General features: G+C 40.5%; 1 protein-coding gene, 1 long non-coding RNA gene and 1 pseudogene across 3 annotated transcripts in view; 1 reads left to right on the top strand and 2 right to left on the bottom strand.

Annotated features, from left to right (window-relative positions):
- The window catches only part of LOC136446044 (uncharacterized), a 224814-nt gene that overhangs the window by 36604 nt on the left and 170446 nt on the right, over positions 1-17764 (top strand). The gene's annotated exons all lie outside the window — the stretch shown is intronic.
- The window catches only part of LOC136446068 (F-box/LRR-repeat protein 20-like), a 56275-nt gene that overhangs the window by 13736 nt on the left and 24775 nt on the right, over positions 1-17764 (bottom strand). The window contains exons 7-10 of one of the 2 annotated variants that reach the window (XM_066444343.1): positions 14947-15042; positions 11483-11609; positions 7450-7524; positions 906-1036 (exon numbers count right to left, since the gene is read on the bottom strand). In XM_066444343.1, coding sequence (XP_066300440.1) covers positions 906-1036; positions 7450-7524; positions 11483-11609; positions 14947-15042 — 429 coding nt within the window. The remainder of the gene's footprint in view (positions 1-905; positions 1037-7449; positions 7525-11482; positions 11610-14946; positions 15043-17764) is intronic. The other variant, XM_066444344.1, reaches the window with a different exon arrangement.
- Positions 3385-6121, bottom strand: LOC136446067 (uncharacterized; annotated as a pseudogene).

The raw sequence follows: 17764 nt of genomic DNA, 5'->3' as shown, positions 1-17764 counted from the left end.
ATTGAATTGATACCTGCTTATATATTTCCCTTGGACAGTTGTATGGACAGAGTTTACCTCGACTATCAATTTGGTAATTTTCCGGGGGTACTTATATTAGATTTTGAAGACTTGTCAGGGGGGTACTTCTTTTCTAGGGGGTACTTCTATTTGAGAGGTGAGAGTAGTCATGCTGCTTACCAAAGATCAGGTGTGGTCAATTTTCCAATTGCAAGAGCAAATTGAACGAAATAACCACAAAACTTTGGACAAGATGGCCGTTTAAACTCGGTGTGCTAACCATATCCAAGCATAAAAGAGGGAGATCACGATTACATTGTATATCTAATAGACGCTATGATATTTGTTTATATAAAATCAAAGGTTTGGGTGTGATTTCAGTGAATTGTATTGATTTCCCGAACATATATAACGTTTTCATGTATCAATGTGTTTGCTTTGTGCTTTGTTACGTTCTGATGCTGTCATCCTTCGGGCGTTTCATGTTTGGCGCAAACTTTTCACCGAGTCTGTCTCAGTTAAAGATACAAACCGCTTGTAAAATCCTCACAAAACGCCACAAATATCTGTATTGCTGTTATTAAAAAGGGCACAATGAGAGGCAACAACACGACATTAAGAGGTGCTCCTTGTTCAAGTGAATCTTCTATTCTCTGCGGCAGTAGGGCCCTCGGCACTTTTTTTGCCATGCTGAGTGCTGAGTGCGTCTTTCCCCCATAAAGTGTGTCCCATGATGCAAGGGCGCATGCCTGGCGGAAACCCTGCCAGTACTCCTGTCGTATACGTAGTTGCTGGTGCAGAATCTGGCAGCTTGGTTCTGCACTCTTTCCAGTTTATCTAATGATACCAATTAGACAATCCAGCCATTTTGCCATGTCTAAGTCAGTTAATTGTATTCCACTGACCTGAGCTGGTAGCAGCCTGCCCCCAAGGCCACCAGTGTGCCGTCTGTAAGGTGTGTGCAGCCAGACACACACAGGGACTCCAGCAGGTGACAGCCTGAGCTTATATGTCTGATTCCATCGTCTGTGATATTCTGTTGGAGATAAAACAGCATTGCATATTGTGTAACTTACTGGCAACTGTTGGTTTGGACATACATGACTGTACTTATTGTATTCCACTCCAAACCACAGGTGTGGGAGTCTATTGTCTGGTTATTGTGAAAATCTCAGTGTTAGGATTTTCTTTATAATTGGCTTGATTATACCTCTGAGTTTTCTCTTTTGGCAATATCAGTCATTTTTGTGACTAAACTATAGGCGATGGGTTTAATTCCACATGAAAATGTCAAATTTTGCACATAATTTTTGACGGAAAAATACTTTTCCCCCCTAAAACTAGTAAAAGATACTAAAATTGGAGAGTTGGAAGAAACTGAAACTCGGGTGTTCTTATAGCAAGAGGGATATCCTACATTTCTATACACAGTTGTTTTGGCTTAGAAGTACAAGAAGAGATAGTTGCTAGAGTTGAGATGTGTAACATCGGATTGAGACCCAAAATAAACTGGGGTGTGCTCCCAAGTTACTGGAAAGCTACACAAAGAATTGAAAAGCCTTTAGTAAGTATACTATACTAAATATACCCCAAAGTCAAGTTCTCACTTATTGCCTTCGCCGTACGCAGAAGGTTATATTTTTGGTCGGGATTTCTGGAGTAATGCATTTTATGGTGCTGGCGATATAACTCTTGATGCCATGGACAGATGTTGGTGATTTTTGGTAGGTAAGTTTCTGTTGGGAAGACGAAGATCAAGTTCGAAGATCGGTCTTCTGGGGCGTTACTTTTTTGCTGCAGTTGACATTTTATGTTTGTCGGTTTGTTTGTTGGCGGCATAACTTGAGAGAAATTAGATGGATCGTGATGAAATTACGTAGGTTATAGGGGGTTGGGAAAACAAAGGTCAAGTTTGAAAACGGGTCTTCTGGGGGTTCCTATACGGTACTGCAGTGGACCTGTTGTGTTCATTGGTTTGTTTGTCCGGGGCATAACTGGAGAGAAATTGGATGGTGATTAAATTTAGATGGTAATTAGGGGTTGGAAAAAGGAAGGTCAAGTTCGAGAATGGCCAGTTTCTTACGGTACTAAAGTGGACCTTTTGTGTTTGTTTGTTTGTTTGTTAACAGAATAACTTGAGAGGCATTGGATGGATTATGAAATTTAGTGGGTTGCTGAAGATAGGAAAAATGAAGATCAAGTTCGACAATGAGCCTCCTAGCGGCTACCTATGGTACTGCAGCGGGACTTTAAAGTTTTTGAAATGAAAGTTCGTGATTGTGATTTTTATGTGGTGGGTAGCTCTTGTGGTAGGAAAACAGTTGTGTAAGTTTGGCTCTCCTAGCAGCTTGTTTAAAACTGCAGTGGGCAATTTTATCTAAAAAGGATAACTCAAGCAAGGTTTAGTAGATTGTCATTGTTTTTGGTAGGTAGGAACCTTTGGTGATGTTGAACATAATAAAATGCATTTTATGCAAATCAGGGCTTATTTACAAAATTAATGAGGAAAAGTTAAAATTCCCTTTCAAGGTCGCAGAACACAGTATATCTCCTCGACCCCCGTCCACAATAGTAGTTCGGGTATAAAGTAGTGCGTCACTTTGCTTGAAAAGGCCGTAGTTTTTCTTCTGTGCACATTAGTGAGGCGGAAACTGTGGCAAATGGTAGAGGAATACGTCAGTTTTGAGTGTGTACGAGTTGGATTGTGATGTTTATTGGGTCGGCTTGGATTAGCACCTGAATATGGTACCGCCCCCGACTACTGTGCGTCGGCTGCAGTATGATGACCTCTGCTGGGGGTTAAATGAAAGTGGCTTTAAAAGAGAATGAGCCAGCAAATTTTAGCTCAATGACATTTCCACATATTTTGTAGATTGAACTCAATGACTGAAGTCAACCATATTAAAATCTTGCACCTTGATTGTGCGCCCTACTATAAATTTTGAAGCGTCGAATCTTCTCACTTTGGGGTCCTTAACCATGTAAATCCCTATAGGCGAAATACTGTGGTCTACGACCTTATCCCCCAGCGGGCATTGACAATAAACATTGATACCCCTATGCCAGGCCCTAAAGTGCAAAGCTGACGATATTTCGACAACCGTTCGAAAGTTTTCAACTTGGTACACTTCTTCAACTGTACCTGTTATAATTAAGGGTTAATGACCCGCCCCGAGGTGCATATGGTGTCATAACGCCTGGTCAGGTGCTATAACCACCGAATAAAACCACCGAGTGAGCGAAGCGAACGAGGTGGTTTTATGAGGTGGTTATAGCACCTGACCAGGCGTTATGACACCATATGCACCGAGGAACAGGCGGGTCATTAACGTTATTATCACATAGCCTATCCAAACTGACCCATATAAGAGAGACAAATTCATGTATAATACATAGATTCTTTATTCAATACTATACATAACAATGACAAGCCAAACTGAAATATGGCTTAAAACCAACAAATCATTTAGTGCAGCATGGCAACAAACTATTTCATTTATTTGCACTGAAGTTGACAGTGACTACCCATTTCTCTGTTTTACTTAAAGTTGAAGGTAACAGGTCCATGAAAGTGGACTTGTCCACTGAACAACTGCGACATGGTCTGCAGGCTGTAAGAATTCCCTTCTGCTGGGACATGTACATGTGTGTCTCTATCAGCCTGTGGCATGGGCTCTAGACTGTTTAAAGCCTTCTCTACTACCTGGCCATGTGTATCTGGATTAGGCTGACCTACTGCTGCATTGCTAGAGTCTGACTCACTTCCCTGCTCACAGTCATCTGTCTTCTCAGAAGGGCCTTGATCAAGAGCTGCTCCTAATGCATGTGAACATGCCTCTTTCTGCCTCTCAGTGGAGTCATGTGTGTATTTACGGATGGAAGACTCATTTCTGTGACCGGAGATGCTCATGATGACCCTCGCTTCGAAGCCAGCCTCATCCAGAATCTGTATTGCAGTAACCCTGATACTGTGGTTACTGGTTAGTGTAGGTTTTGCTCAGCCCTGCAGCACGAGATATGTCTCGCATCATTGTGCCAAGTTTGTTATGGCCAACAGGTTGATTGAAGTACCATGGAGCACGGGAGTCTGGGTCTGGCTTCCAGTGGAGATTTGGTCTTTGGAACAGGAATGGGCAACTGTCATTCAGCTTACTGCAGTACAGTTCAAACGCCTGGACTGGGCAAGGACGTGTGTCACTGGGGGAAGCATACAGTCTCGGTACTGGCTGAGCATCACTGTGAAGGTTACCTGGATGGTTTTTCTGGTGTTCGTTGTATCTCAGACAGTAGTACTTCCTTCCTCCATCGGTGTTGGCAACAAAGTCGCTGGCTTTAAAGTTTCTAAGGTTTTCTCTCCCTCTTCTGCATAAGTAGAAAGCAATATAGAAGTACACCAGTCGTTGGAGAGATAATGGATCATCAACACTCAAGGTTTTCGTCTCAAACATTTTACTGATGTCACATGCTAGGATGGGCGGATATGCCTTGGCAGTGTCCAGTCCATCTCTCTTCAGCTGCTTTAGAACTCCAATATACAAGTTATTGGCAGCTTGGAACTCCTTATCTTTCAAAATGTTATACTTGTAGTGGTAGGGGGGTCCTGTGAGGTGACGATGAATAGCCGCTCTCAGACATGCGTAGGTTGACTTGGAATATGGAGTGCCATCATCTTTCCGTACCTCTCCATAGAACTGCCTCAGTAGTAGTGCCAACTCTTGAGGTGGTAGTCCCTCAAATGCTCTGTTCAGGTCTCTTGCCTGCAACCATGCTGAAATCACAATTGAAACAAATCTACATTTATTTTCCACTTCATTCACTACATTAGGCTAGTTTTCCAGCTTACTGTACTATCAAGATTTTGTAACATTTATCAGCATTTAGGTCAGATATTGCTTGAAAATATATTTGTTGGGATTTTCCTTAATACTGAGGTTTGCTATTGAAAAATTCTATGCCATTCCTCTTGGTCGGAACTTCGATGTGAGATACTGGGTTGTCAACATGAGGCACGAAATGTATATCATTCTGTTCATAGAAATACATGAATTGTAACAAAATAGAGTACCCACCTTTGAAAAGCTTAACGCCCCACTTCGTTGACCTTTCTGTCGTTTTTTCTACTCTTCCTTCCTCCAACTTGTTGAGCTGATTGCGGTCCAAAGAAGCGAACCGAGCACGAGTGCTCTGCGCGCCTGCATTGTCCTCAGAGCAGTCGTGCTCGGTTCGCTTCTTTGGCGCGCCTGCATTGCCCTCTGCATCCTGGCTTCTGCCCTCTGCATCCTGGGCGTCAACGACGGGTTCCCACGAACCAAAAATTGCAGCAAGGTCCGTGTCAGATAGTTCCTGGATGTAGAAATCTGGTATGCCGTCCATAGCCGCGGATAGAGGAGACAAAATGGCGGCGCGGACGCTCGAACCGTTCGAACGCGTTCTGCGAACTGTCGTCTGCATGATCTGGGCCGGTTCCACTTTGACGGTGGGGGTGTGAAAATTATTGTTTTTAGTCCTTTCGTTTGAATTTTACTTCAATTGAATTTTTTCCCTTTTTTTCATGTATTCTGTATGTATTCTAAGGACATTTCTCGGAATTTAAGACAATAAAGATTTTTTAAACAAGGTTAGGAAAAAGATTCATCAAAAAGATACCCCCTCTCCAAAATGCAACGGTTGTGTTCTGACATGACGTCAATAAGTGGTGTGTTATGGCGTGATAACAAACCACTTATTGTGGGCAATGGAGGCCTCTGATTGGTCGACGCCATCTACCTATGTGATAATAACTCATATCGCATGAATAAGAGAAATTTAAGGTCAAGGTCCTGTTAACCCCCAGCGGGGATTGGCAATAAATGTTGTACTAGTATTCAGGCAAAGTTGACTGGTGTATCAGCAATTGACATTGACTCACTTGAAATACATGTAGGTCGATTTTTGTTGCCGTCAGACCGCCGCCTATGGGATTTAGGGTGGACCAGAACACTTATACTGTTACAGTAACTAATAATAAAAGTGACCTGAAATTTGGTATGGAGGTACCTTAGACAAATGTCCACAGGACTTCATGCACTCTTTCGCCACGCATTCCTTTGGAATGATATCCAAAATCTCTTTAAGCTTTTCTCCTAGATAAAGAAATCCACCGAAACTTCATCCAACCCACTCATCATCGAAAATGCTTTCAAAGAAGTCAAACCCCGCATTAGTATGATAGATATAGAAACTTATCAAAGACCAGAAATCTATCTTAATCTTCGTCGTTTGCATCACATGTACATGTATGCTTTATGTTTCTCTTTATGTTTGTGCATCGTCATTAATTCTTGTTAACTCGCAATTAGCCTATGGGAATGAATTTGCAATAAATAATGGTTTATTGGTCAGAAATCACCCGTGCAATGGCAGCAAGTGCTGAATTGCTGGGCGTTCAGGGCGACACACCCTACCCATTGTGCCACACGATGCCATTATGCATAAATGTATATATACATTATTTCAAGATGATTAAATTTTTTGTCATTTTTAGACCAAAATGTAACTGTTTGGTTCCTGTGCACACACTTACTGTACATTGCAGCTACATGTATGTACATAAACCAAATGACCTGAAATTTGGTATATGGGGGTGTCTAGGACGTGTGTAAAGGACTTAATTCACACTTTTGGCATACATAACTTCAGAATGATTTATTGTGGATTTTTGGCTATTTTCAGACAAAAAATGCCTATTCTGAGATTCTTATATATGTCAAAGTGACTGTATTAAAGTCAAATGATCTAAGACTTGCATGTGGCTGCATTGGGCACATACTGCATACTCAGGACTTCATTAAAATGTGGATTTTGACTGATTTTGCAAAAAACTTTATTCATTACAATTAACCAAAAAAGGATATTTTTGAATCCTATTCTTGCAGGGGGGGGGTCTTTTTGGAAATTCAATTTTGGACTGGGGTGATTATGCAAAAGTCCATTTTTTGAGTGGAAGTGTTTTTGAACTGGTCCATCTCACATGAGGGTGCTGCTGAAAGAGTCCATTCTTGCATGAGGGGTGCAGTTTTTTTCTAATTCACTTTTGAACATGCCTATGGAGGTGTCCATTCTTGTATTGGTGGTCAAATTGGGAAAACTCTACTTCAGACTGGGACGACTTTGCAATAGTTCATTTTTCGGGCAAAAGTTAATTTGGAACTAGATTTCCTCGACCCCATACCTTCTCCAACTGATCTTAGCCTTTTCGAGTGGCATATCATAAAATAATAATGTACATTCTACAAATGAAATTGGTCATGATGTTACATACAATGTAGGTCTCATTCTTAGACACTTGTCATTTTCAAGGCATGCCAAAAGTCTTATATAATATATATTAGGTAGAACATGTACCTTCATTACACAACTTCCTTTCAGAGCAACAAATGTACAGTATGTACAAGCTATGGCTGTACTTACATTGCAACTATGCAGATTCAGAGTTCTAACAAGTGGACAGTAATTGGCAAGGTGCTTCAGGGCTCTGTCTGTCAGCTGAAAAAAAAAGTGCTTTTAAAAAAGCTGGCCTTGGCTTACAACTTCTATTTTATTTAAGAATGTACAATAAGTTCATAATAAAAGCTATCAATGTACTTATATATATATATACATAAAAAGCAATAAAACATTCAATTTGATGAAACACCATTGAATTATCAGTACTATCATATGGTAATCAAATAAAATAGAAGTTCATAACAGCTATGCCTTTGGCAAGATTATATCTAAAAATCACTACCACATGTCAAATTGGAGTTCCACGAACACATTACCTTCGCCAAATAATCAAGGCTTATTTTGGAGAGTACCTTTATCTAAGACTTTAAAAATCATTTGGTGGTCCAGGACGGGACAGGCTTTTTAGCGAATGCCCACAAACGCCCACTCTGGCGAAGTCCGCGCTGCACGAATCTATTTTTTTTTGCTCGGAATATGTAATTTATCCTGAGTTTCAATTCAATCCATCGATCCGAAGTTCAATAAAGTGAACTTTTTTTTAGCGAATGCCCACTATATCAGCCAAAATATCGGCCATCGGACACGGGCGCTAAATCTGTACTCAGTTTCCGTGCTGTATACGCCTGTAAAGTCACTTTATTTTACAAAATACACGGCGCGGCCCGCGGCCGCGTATACGGGGTAGAGGCCGCTGGTAACCTGTCCCAAATATGCAAATGAACCGCCATATTGGATTTATACGTCCAGGGCCGTGGATTCCCACGCCGTGTATTTCGTAAAATAAAGTAACTTACAGGCGTGTACAGCACGGAAACTGAGTACAAATTCAGGGGACAACTTGTTGAACATGTTTATGGTGTTAGATTTTAGCGCCCGTGTCACGATGGCCGATATTTTGGCTGATATAGTGGGCATTCGCTAAAAAGCCTTTTTTGCTGGGCATTCGCTAAAAAGCCAGGTAAGAATCTTCAAGTTCGTTTTATTTAACTTCGGATCGATGGATTGACTTGAAACTCAGGATTAATCAATGGGAGCACAACCTGAACATATTCCGAGCAAAAAAAATTAGATTCGTGCAGCGCCGACTTCGCCAGAGTGGGCGTTTGTGGGCATTCGCTAAAAAGCCGATGCAGTGTTGATATATTACCACTGATCATGAAAAATATGAGTACTGTAAGTATATCTATGTTGAACCAATTGATTTTATGTTCGTTTTTCACGTCGACCTTCTGAGCGCGAACTCATCTCAACGCGAACTTGATGTGCCAAAAATGTGGAATTGGCAGAAGTTTGGCCGACACACATAATTTGCCAAGAAATAGGAGTAATCATCGAGATACACACTACAATTTTTGGCTTTGAATTGTAGCTACGGGTATGAGGACACCATCTACCGTTGGACAGTCACACTCTTTTGTTTCTTGTTATTGCTATGCAAACTTCTGAAGATAGGAAAATTGCAAAAGCATCTATTAGTAAGTACACTGTCTAGTGTAGCACAAATTTTGAAGGTACAGCAACAAAACCGTCTCACAGTGTTTGCTGCTGGTAACGCGGGGCGTGAAGGGCTCATGAACAGTATGACTATGAAATTAAATGCATTTCTTAATGTGTTCAAAATTGATTCATCAAAACCAAACCTCTCTGACAACTAGCGATGGAGTGCTGTAAGTTTGAGCACTGAAGCTAGGGAAGCCACTCAATGGTCTTTTTTGTCACAACCTACTTTTTTACCATCACACCAAATATGAAACCAGTCCATCCAGCCACTCTTGAGTAATCTTGGACACATACACACACACACGCGCGCACACACACACACACACACAAACACACACACATACAAATGTACACATACAAACACACACAAACTGCCTAGGGACGCCCCCGCCTAAAATATCACCTCCATTTTATTTATTTATCTTATTGAAATACCTCAGAGTCCATTTTTCATGAGGTAGATATAACACAGTAATCGTTACTAACTATCCAGAAGACCAAAGCAAACGACATTTCTAAAGATATCTATTGGAATCATTAGTTATATTTTGCAAATACTTTATAAGTATGGGCAAATATATTGTTTTGATACAATTTCACTCCTCATACCAGAGGTATGGGTAGAGGATATGTTGTTTTTGTCAGGTTTCTTCTCCTTCTCATCCTTCTCCTGTCATTTCAGTCAAATCGATTCAACTCCGTCATTTTTGCTCCAAACCACCTGAAATTTGGCATGGAGGTAAAAAAAGTAAATACCCCCAGATGCTTTTTTTTTCTACCTTTAGAATGAGGATTTTTGGCCATTTTCAGACAAAAAAGGTACATCTGGGCCTCCTGTGCTCTAGAATTACATCCAAGAACCCCATTCGCACTTTTGGCATACATCACTTCAATATACAATTTTTGGGGTATTTTGGGGAGATGATTGGCTATTTACCTCATATGACCATATATGGTCACGTCTGTATTTCTATGGCCAGGTGGACTGATTCGGTCTGTACAATTCAATTAGGAGCACTAATCTGCCAGGTGCAGACAGGCACAACTTCACTGCCCCCTGGCTCCTGTCCTTGTGTTGTAAATGTTGTGCGGTACTGAAGTTATGTGCAATTGAGAAGGTTCAAAATCCACTCCTACATTAACAAAACTTTTCTGCTGGTGTTTTTCAACATAAATGTATTGCTCTATATTCCTCTCTGTGTATACACTTTATAAAGTTATTACTACATATATATATACATAATATATAACTTTTCTCACTTACACCAAAGGCTCATATCCCTACAAATGGTTGTGTATCTTTTCTTTAGCAACATTTTTGTAATGGTTATATGTGTGAGTGTTACAGTACAGGTCAGGAACTTCGCATCAGAAATTTGCAGTATGTCCAGCAGAAATTTGAGAAACTTTAATTTGCAAAACTTGAGTTGGTTCCGCTGCGCAATGCAAAATTGTCTGGACTCTCGGATTGCGGAAATTCTTTCGCAGAAGAAATCTAGATCTTCATCAAGATTCTAGTTGTTTGCATTCTGAAATTTGTATGATACTTGTTGTTCCATACGACGCTGGAAGAGTCCATTCTTGTATGCGGGGGACATATTAAAAATTCAATTTTGGACTTGGTCAGGTGTTTTTTTTAATGGTCCACTATGAATATGGGTGTGGAAGAGCCCATCCATGCATTATTACAAGGGTGTCAAATTGGGAGAGATCCTTTTCTGACTGGTCTTCAATTCAAATACCAACATTGCAGACATACATTTGTACAAACGATAGCCTGGATGGCATTGATATTTACAATGGTCATTACATGGTCTTACTTTTTAATAGTTAAACGTTATTTTGGAATGCTCCAGTTTTGCATAGGGGTGATTTTAGGAGTCGTTTTTTGCATGGGGAGGAGCATGGGCGAAGTATGCTGTATTTGCTCGTGCAAATGTTGCCTTAAGTTTCTAGTTTCTTGTTATTTCTACTTAATTAGTACCTCTATCCATCACTACTTACCTGATCCCTGACAGTGTTCTATTGGTAGCACGTGTCTTACCTTTCAATGCCGGCAGACACAGGTGGAGATAAGTGTACATTTTGTACTTACTGATGACAAAAATACACTTTGTCTAGTAAGGTTCTGCTAAAATTCTATACATTCACTTGATAAATGGCATACATTTATTTTCAAACAAAATTCATCCAGCTACCTTAGGCAGTCTCTAGAGGGCAGAAAATGTAATCATTTTGATCACATATTGGCCTGCCCCAAATCAAGGGTGCCAACTTTAAGCAAGGTCCGTCTGAAGTTTGATATAAAAAAGGGTAGTCCCATTTAGCATTTTAAACCAGGAACACTGGCCATGGTATAAAATCAATGCTGCAATTTGATAAAAATCTTTGATACAGAGACAGATGTCACAATTACATGCAGATTAAGTGAAAAAAGTGGAGATAACCATCAACATGATTATATATCCAATGCCCAATCAACAGAGATACTTACCAATATGCAACCTTTGGCTATGAGCACTTGTAATTTATTGCACCCTCTTGCTAAAGCTTCTATTCCATTCTCTGTGATTTGGTCGCACCATGCTATAGACAGGTACTCCAACAGAGGACATCCATCACTGCAGAAAGGCAGAACAGTCATTATCAAAACCTGAGAACTGCTGGATCTCTCTATACAATTCAACTGTTGGTCTGTACAATAATTATTATAGTAATCATGGTCCCATGGCCCTCAAAATATAGCCTTGTTTAAAGAAATTTTCTCATACTTTTTTTACTTTTTTTCCTGCAGCGAGCACTGCAAGCAATGGCGCCATTTTGAACTTTCAGTCCACATTCCACTCTTCTGGATCGTCTGACTTGCAGACAGGTGAGGCGATCGCCAGAGGGCACTATTTCACACCATGCATTTTGCCTTGGTCATCAATGGCTGCTATATTTGTCAAATCTGTGTGAAATGCAATTTGAATGATCCATCCTCCCAATCTAAGCAGCATCTGCAAAGGTTTGATGTTTACTTCGACTGATAAAATATCTCTTATGTAAGGCAATACTCTCATCTCCCAAATAAACATACCCCCCGGAACAAACACACACACGGAAAATTACAAAATTGACAGCAGACAGGTAAACTGCGTCCAAGCTACTTCTGTCCAAGGGAAAGAAGATGATAAACAGGTAGGTTCTTTTTATTCATTCATGCCGGCGGACCATTCATATGAATATTGAACAGAATTATCTTTTCACATGTTGTATTTTACGATGAATAATTTTAAACTGGGTTGTTCCCTGGGAACAACAATAACCATGAACCAATGTAGATACTCCCTGCTATCCTCTGCCAGGACTTTAAAGGCTGAATTGACCCCAAGACCACAATCATGAACTAATTAAGAGTCATGGGGAGTCCAGCCATGTCTACAGCCAGAAAACAAAGGCCACACAAAACAGACAGATATTTGCATATTACTGACCGTTTCAGTTTGAAAAATGGTATGGAGTTGTTTTCCACTACTTTACAAAAACGTTGTCAAACCATGCAATGACCCAGAAAGTTGCGACAAGGCTGAATATTGCATACAGTAATTTCCTCAAGTTTAGTTTTTATGAAAAATCCACTGATACAAAGCGTTGACCAGATCCATTATTTTGAATTCAATGCAATCTTGTCTGAGTTACAGATTACAGAAATGTCAATATCATTGATAAAAGCTAGCTGGTGTCTTGTTCTCATAAGAACTGTTGCCATCAATCTGCAAGACCAGAATCACTGCTACAATCACCATCAGACGATGTTTCCCTACAAGTGTTGCCTAAACACCTTACCCGAACTCATCCGAACTCACCCGAACTCATCCGAGTCTAATATGCAGTGTAGACGGGGCAGGACCTTATGTGACGCTCTGGATACATTGTTTAATTAATTATGAATAAAAAATATGCAGCAAGTCTTTAGCATTTACCAGTTTTTGCATGTTTTCTGCTAGTTTCCAAGGTAACAAATACGTGCTTGTGATTTGAGGCTGAAAAACACTTTGTGTACACAGTTATTATGAGTTAATTGCGATAAAATTGCTATGCAATGCTATGCTATAATCCATGACCCAAACAGCATCCACCGTCTTATTGTCCTGTCGCGATGTCAAACTGAACAAGGTATTAGCGGACATTAGTGGACCCAAACAATGAAAATTCAATATGGCGGGCAGTCGATCCTTCTCATCTTCGAACAAGAGGGTAACATGAGTCTCACTAGTAAATACTTGAGACTTGCTGCATATTTCTTATTCATAAATGCATAGACAATATATCCAGAGCTTCACATAAAATTAAAGTCCTTGTCCCATGTACACTGCATAGACTCGGATGAGTTCGGATGAGTTCGGATGAGTTCGGGTGAGGTGTTTAGGCATACCGTCCCTACAAGGCTGGGCTTTATTTTACATTCTGCCTTTTCAGAGGAAGCAGACTTTTTCGATTTTAATGTGAAAAACTAAAACTTAAATCTATAATGTTTCTGCATTTTAAAGTGTACTGAAGAGTAATTAGTTGGTATACTCTAGTATGCCTTAGCCCAGCCCTGTCACCCATGTGCACATAATGCCAGTCAGTGGTGGACTGAGCCCAGACAGTTTACACTAGCCAAATTTATTGGGTGGTTTTATAGTGGAATCTCCAGTTTTGTGGGCCAAGTTCTCGAAAATTCGCTCATCAACCTGGCTAGTGCATGGAAGGTTGTGCAATATATAAAAGTTGTTCAATTTTCCAAATTAAGAAATTTAAAAAGATCTTTATCCATTGAAGCTTTCCAAATGTGATATCCAGGCACCAATACATATCTCTGCAACAATCATTTTAAAAGCTTACTGTAACAGGAGTTTGGACCCCCTACCGGCCTTTGGATACTAGTACCCCACGTTTCAGTACAATATTACTGGAGGCTTCATATTTTTCTCTCATTTCTGATCCGACCGCAACGTGCAACAAGTTCTACGAGTGCCTGTGATTTTCAGGTACGATATAGCTGCTATATATAGCCACTATGATAGAATTTCTTTACATAGCATGTGTTGCTGCTGCTGTAATTGTTTAGATTACAGAAAAACCTTCAGAACTTTGTAAAAAATTATAAACGTGGGGAGGGGGACACAATATAAAGTGGCGTATAACATCGTCTAGAGTAGCTTTAGTCCAATGCCAGGAACGTTACTATATAGTGACCAATTACTTGGGTCAGATGACATCATCACACTCAAGCCACTCAGCCAGCTTTTTTTTAAAAGCTTTCTTGTTTGTTGAGTGGTGGTAATATTCCACTATGAGAAGGTTTGGGAAGTGTTCCAATGCTTGCATGCTGGGCTCCATAGATACTGTCAAGTTATGACGCCGCAACAGTTGTCTGTTGCAGTCGTGATCATGAGGACTGCATGATAAAGTAACTGTTACAGTAACAGTACTACAGGGTGACCCAGAATAAAAATACACCCAACATTAATGTGTTACTATATCCAACCTGTTAATTTCACCACTATACTAGTAGTAGGATGTACGTTAACATGCTTGATATATTTGTTATATGATGGAATGGAATCAGGCGTGAAGCACCCAAAGAGATTAGGGACTGTACAATATTTATTGGGGGAGGGCTAGTTGTCTGAGGGGAGGGCCAACGAAAAATTTTGGGGCTTAGGAGCAGGCCACGGAAAAAATCGCGAGCAAGACATCAAACAAAGTACAACAAAGGTTATATTACTTTTTCTGCTACTTAAATCTCAATAATATTCTGTGTACTGGTGTACAATAGTGCCTTTACCCTATAGCCTACAAAAGCGTAAGCATGTCGACTGATGATGATGATGCACTGGTGCACCAGTACACAGCTCCATTATTTTGTGCACATAAGTGCACATGCACCAAAGTATTTCCAGCCCTGTGAACCCATCATAATCTACTCACCTGAGTGCTTTGAGTGCATTGTCAGTGATGAGAGAACAAGACCCCAGGTCTAACCACAACAACTTGTGGGAGAACTTCCCAAGACTGTTACAGGTCCTGTGTTTCAAAGAAAACAATGTTATATGTATGCGCTTAAACCAAAATGGTTGGCACCAGCTTCTTTAACCTGCAGTACCTGTACAACAATCTTCTTGCACACTACAACTGCATGTCAGACATCTTAAAATAAGCATGCAGCAATGAAAGTCCTCATTCCTTCACAGAGAGCTACATGTAATAAATTGTATAATCATAGCATTTCCTCACCAAACTAGACAACAGTGGTCAGCAAATACAATGTATAGCATATTTCGCTTCTGTCAAGTCAAGTCAATCATCCATTCCCCAATTAGAAAATCGACTATTCCAACATCACCCCTAAACAAACATATAGACCATGTGTAAATTACTTCTGTGCAAAAATGGACCTTTCAGCATTACTATATGCACAGGAGCTGAAATATAACCGGAGGAACCCTACCATAACACGCTTTACACACTCAAACTCAAGGCGATCCATTGCTAGTTGCCAGAAAGTGGTCAGGTTTTGATAAATATAATTTGGACACATTATAATCTTAAGAACTTACATATTTGAGAAAGAAATGCTTGAACCCTTCACACTCTGTGTTACAACTGGTAAACACTGTGAGATGTTTTCATGAATGCACCTTCTGGTTTTGGGCGACGCTAGACAGTGTGTCATAACTTAACATGCTTTTGCACTTTTGCTCCCTTCAGAAGCTGGTGATGAATTTCAACAAACGTACCTAAGACTTATCAACAAGACTGAACCTTTTGTCCAACACTGTAAGAGAAATTGGGACTTACCCCAAATTGATAATGAATTCTACCAACACAGATAAACTTTCATGCTAAGGTACATAAGATTTGTATTATATGATATTCTAGCTTTCGGCGGTGGAAAATTGTGACTGTGCGGACTTCTCACCTCATGTGAGGAGGGCTGTATCTAGCGCAAGCCAGCTAATGTTTTGACAGGAAATGGGCTACTACGCCAAGCTACCGTACAGGGCTTACTCCAAAGTTGAGTTTCCCAGTAGAGTGCAGAATATTTGAATACCTTTGTACAGTCAAACCTGCCTAGGCGACCACTTTTTCTCGGTCCCGAAAATTTTCCCCATAGGCACAAGCATTAATAAGCTGCCTGCCCAAGGCGACCACCCGTCCAACGCGACCGCGACCACCACGAATTGGAATTGGGAATTGGAACTGCCCATGGCGACCGCCTCATTTTCAAGCATGTGGCGACATCAGATTTTGCTGTCGGATTTCGCAGAAATATTTCTAAGACCTTGACGGACAAAAATATATGGACTAGCATCCATTCGTCCATGAAGTGTTTTAATAAAACGTTCCCACTATAAACATTGTAAATACAAATGTTTGTGAATACTTTAATATCGATGTTGTTGTGCCCATCGTAATCTTATAGTTAAGCGCAGGCTTGGTTCGGTTTAATTTTCAAAACGATTATGTAGTGCATGGCGTCAAAAAGTCAGATTTCAATTTCACGGAAATTACAATCCATTTCTTTTATTTTCAACAAAAATGTGTCTGTGTCTTACTAAATTCCGCCGAAAAATGACTTCGCGGCGGGCAAAACATCGGTCGAGACATGTTGTCCCTTGGTCCCCAAAGCCATCTTGGTTTCGGCGCGGCCAGGATTGGCGTAACGCTGACCACGGTGGTCAAAAAGGCCTTGATTTTTCCTCACTTGTAAAGCATGCATATTGATGAGGAATCGATGTCAATCACCCCTGTCACTACTGGCAACAGTAGCTGATTGGTTTACGCCTTTGCAGGCGGGAACTAGATTTGTTTTGGTTGCACCAAGCCGAGCAGGATTTTCCCCGCGAACTTGTCCTTTTCAAATGCACGCCTTGTCTCCGCCTCTATTGTTCTCTGGTTAACACATTAACAATACCCCAGCTTTCATTTCAATCATTCCCACGCTCTCAAGCTTCATACTGACACCACCGTTTCAATTCTTTCTTAGCTATATTTTGGACTATTCTACCACACAGAACGCCCAAACTAAGGCCATCAAGAAATCGCAGTTTCCGCCATAACTCACCGTAATTCCCGGCCGAGGGTTCTAGATTATATGCGCAACCGCCGGAGACGCCGCAGAACCCGCCGATATGATAAACCATACCCCGGCCTTTACTCCGCACATTACTTTCTTAAACACGCAGAAATTTAAAATTAACAAATAGAATTCGAATAGTTCATAGATGAAGTCGAATATTTTCATTGTAAACAAAAACATTGAATTTTACCACATACAGAGACCCCAAAACATAGCACTCACCTTGATACATTTGCGTGTTTGACAAGAACTGGTGTACCGAGGTGTCTGGCGCTGTCCTACACAGCCACTCAATAATCACACCCTACGTTTTCCGATCTTAAAACGCATTATTTCTAATAACAAACTCCTTCTCGTCATTTTTGTACTATAACGCGGTCTAAAGACCGTAATTCCATCGTGGTAACAGTGTACACGCCAGCGTTTGATATGCCGAATGTGTCGGCTTGTGCTGACACTAAAAATTTCCTGGCAGCTTTGACTGGTAGAAAAAAATGGTGCATTCCTATACAAAGGAGATGTACGTTGTATAAAAATACGCATGAGTAAATCAATGAGTAAATCAACTGCTGGGGAAATACGGAAGAGATCAGAGTGTGATTGTTTGACAGCAGAACTGGATTTTCCTTTGTTTTCAAACCGACGCCATGTTCCGACGCCATGTTC

This window comes from Branchiostoma lanceolatum, chromosome 12, assembly GCF_035083965.1.
Source record: "Branchiostoma lanceolatum isolate klBraLanc5 chromosome 12, klBraLanc5.hap2, whole genome shotgun sequence".
In the NCBI taxonomy this organism is placed as follows: domain Eukaryota; kingdom Metazoa; phylum Chordata; class Leptocardii; order Amphioxiformes; family Branchiostomatidae; genus Branchiostoma; species Branchiostoma lanceolatum.
Note: the sequence above shows the minus strand (reverse complement) of the source record. Positions and strands in the feature narration are given on the sequence as shown.